The sequence below is a fragment of the Elephantulus edwardii genome, unplaced genomic scaffold, assembly GCF_000299155.1.
Source record: "Elephantulus edwardii isolate Elephantulus edwardi_28Jun2011 unplaced genomic scaffold, EleEdw1.0 scaffold00115, whole genome shotgun sequence".
In the NCBI taxonomy this organism is placed as follows: domain Eukaryota; kingdom Metazoa; phylum Chordata; class Mammalia; order Macroscelidea; family Macroscelididae; genus Elephantulus; species Elephantulus edwardii.
The window spans coordinates 8,218,102-8,220,940 of NW_006399865.1; the positions used below are offsets into that span (position 1 = coordinate 8,218,102).

At 47.4% G+C, this 2,839-nt stretch overlaps 1 protein-coding gene across 1 annotated transcript in view; it reads right to left on the reverse strand.

The window, feature by feature from the left end:
- The window catches only part of ASB9 (ankyrin repeat and SOCS box containing 9), a 36,219-nt gene extending 33,589 nt beyond the window's left edge, over window positions 1-2,630 (reverse strand). The window contains exon 1 of the mRNA XM_006892421.1: window positions 2,569-2,630. Within this exon, the coding sequence (XP_006892483.1) occupies window positions 2,569-2,630 (62 nt within the window). The remainder of the gene's footprint in view (window positions 1-2,568) is intronic.
- Between the last annotated feature and the right edge of the window lie 209 nt (window positions 2,631-2,839).

Genomic DNA, 2,839 nt, shown 5'->3' on the forward strand with positions numbered 1-2,839 from the left:
CCCAGCTTTCCTCCTGGCTCAAGTTCATGCTCAATGTTACCTACTGATGAATCCAGTTCTGCCTCTGTGAATCCAAATCCTATTCACCATTGGGTGCTTTGCTCATTTTAGAAGCCAAATTGAATGAATAAATGAATGGATGAGCAGCCTTGTCCATCCAGTTAGTCAGAGGGAAGGTATTTGTCCCTTTGTTTTCCTTTTCACCACCAGCAAAAACCAAACCGAATCCAGCGCCATCAAACAGATTCTACCTCATAATGACCCAGTGGCACAGAGGAAAAAGTGCACAGAGGAAAATACAGAGCTGCCCATCAGGTTTCCAGGGCTGTAAATCTTTTCAGAAACAGAATTGCCTGCCCCATCTTTCTCCCCCCAAGCAGATGGTGAATTTGAACTGCCAATCTTTTGACAAGCAGCTAAATTATTTGCCCGCTGTGCCACTTGAGTATCTGTAGGATAGGAGATGAATACACCCTAGCTGATTGCAGGATTCCTGGGGTTTGACAGTCTATCAGTCTACCAGGATGTTTGAGATATGAATCCGTTCTCTACTGCCTAGAAGTCCCTGGATGATTAAAATGGTTTGGAGTCAACAGAAGATTGGCCATTCAAGTCTCCCTAGCCCATGCCACAGAAGAAAGTCAAGTAGATGTACTTGCATAAAAATTAACAGCCAGGTACAACCCCTCCACCTCTCACCGCCTGAGGTAGTTCTAGTCTGACACACTGTGTCACTCTGAGTCTGAATAAACCTAGTGGCACATAGCAACATACAGGGAGAAAGAGCTAAATGCTTGGTCACTAGCTGAAAGGTTGCTGGTTCAAATTCATCCAGTGGCTCTGCGAGAAAGATCTGGCGGCCTGCTCCTGTGGAGATTACAGCCTAGAAACCCTTACAGAGCGGTTCAACTCTCACAGGTGGAGTGATTATGAGGTCTGAGACGTCACTGACAATTGGGTTTCCCCCTTTTTCTTTTCTTCATTCTACTTGCCTAGACCCAGTTTTCAGAAGCCTTTTAGCCAGCAGACACCTGTTGGCAGGCGTGATAGTCCCAGAGGTGAGAGACTACGCATTAGCCATGGCGCAACCCCACTGCACGCAGCCCCACGCGTTAGCCAACGCCGCGACGCAGCCCCACGAGGGGGAATCACAGCTCTAAATCAGTTCTACAGAGTTTAAAAACAAAAACAATCCCCTTTTCAAATGAATAAATTCGAGAACAATGTTTCAACATCAGCCCTACCTGAATACCAAACACTTTCAGCCTTTTTTAAGAATTGTTTTAGCAGGAAAAACGTTTCCCTGATTAGAAGTAAACCTCTAGTTTAGTAAGTAATGCGTTTGACCCACAAGAGCAGTCCCTTGGAGCTGAAATTTGGGCTGGAGAATAATCTGTGAACATTACATGTTCATCAGCTATAGGATTCTGTGGATCTAAGTGTCCACACTTCTGAAACAACCATGTTAAAAGACACATCAGCTGGCTGTGGACATCTGTCCAGTGACTGCCACTGAAATCACCCAGCCCTATCGTCTCCCAAATCCATTAGCCAGCCTCCCAGTGCCCGGTGACTCACCCCTCATCAGTGGATTAGAAAGTATCCGGATATTTGGAGGGAGCCCTGGCTCCAGAGAGTTGCTCCTGCTCCCTTCTTGACCATCCATTGCTCTCTCCAGCAAGTTCTAAGTTCTACTTAGTTGTTCAGAAAACTCCAAATTCCATGCGCCCCCTCCCCCGGGGAAGTTCCAGCTTTGGGCGACTGCCTGAGGCTCACACGTCCTGGCCAGACTTCTGCAGCAGGAGCAGTCCGCCCGCAGTAACCAGAGTCCTACCTGTGGTCAGGCACACGCTCACACACACACACTCACACATGCACACATGCACACCCTTATGCTCCACCTAGCTGGCTGGAGGCCAGCCAAAGCTCACAACAGCCCACAGCCCCAAGTCTTTGCTGATGTCACGTCCTTTCCCAAACCGAGACCAATCAGTGAGGAAGCCTTGGAGTTTATCAGGAAGGAAACTCACAGTTTGTAACTTTGAAGATTGAAGAGGACAGGGCACGGGGGTGAAGGCAACAGTTGGCTGGCTGCAGCCTTGCTCCCCCTGGCTGACATCGGTTGATTCTTTGGGGCTCAAGGGCTGAGACGGTTGAGCTCTTCGCTGTAGCCCTGCATACTCTGCTTGCACTGGGAACATCACAGTCCAGTCCATCTCCCTGAACATGTGGTTTCAATTGCGCTGGATCTTCCTGATGGGAAAATGTGTCTATATGTTAAAAATATGCACGTTTCCAAAGAACTTTTCTAGCCTTCCCGTGCAGCTGCAGGAGTTTCATTAAATGTTACCTTTCACTCTCTCTCCACCCCCACGTTTTATTTTAACTTCTCAATAAATAATTAATGATTGCTTTGGAGAAAATAGGTTGCTGACAGGCCTGGGGTGGGGGCTGGGGGTGGGGATGAAAGCAGCTACCTTGCCCTTCCTTGTTAATTTCCAAAGTTTGCTTTGGTTGAGATTTTGTTGGTTTGCCTTTACAGAACATCTAGGGTTTCTGCATACCTACCTTTTCTGATAATGCAGTGTCATATTTCCACGGATGCTGGTTGGCACTGATGCACCCGCCATCCCCTCTTGCTCCTCTCTTCCAGAAAAAGGGGATTCCTCTGGCAGAGAAGGGGAGGCTCTCAGCGGCTGGAAAGAGGCACCCAGTTCATCTCAAGGCTAGTCTGGCTGTGAAATGATGGCATTTTAAAATTTATTTATTTATTTTCTTATCAACACTGTAGCTTCATTTTTAAGATCTGAGAAGCCACAGTTGGAACTCTTGGCAACCA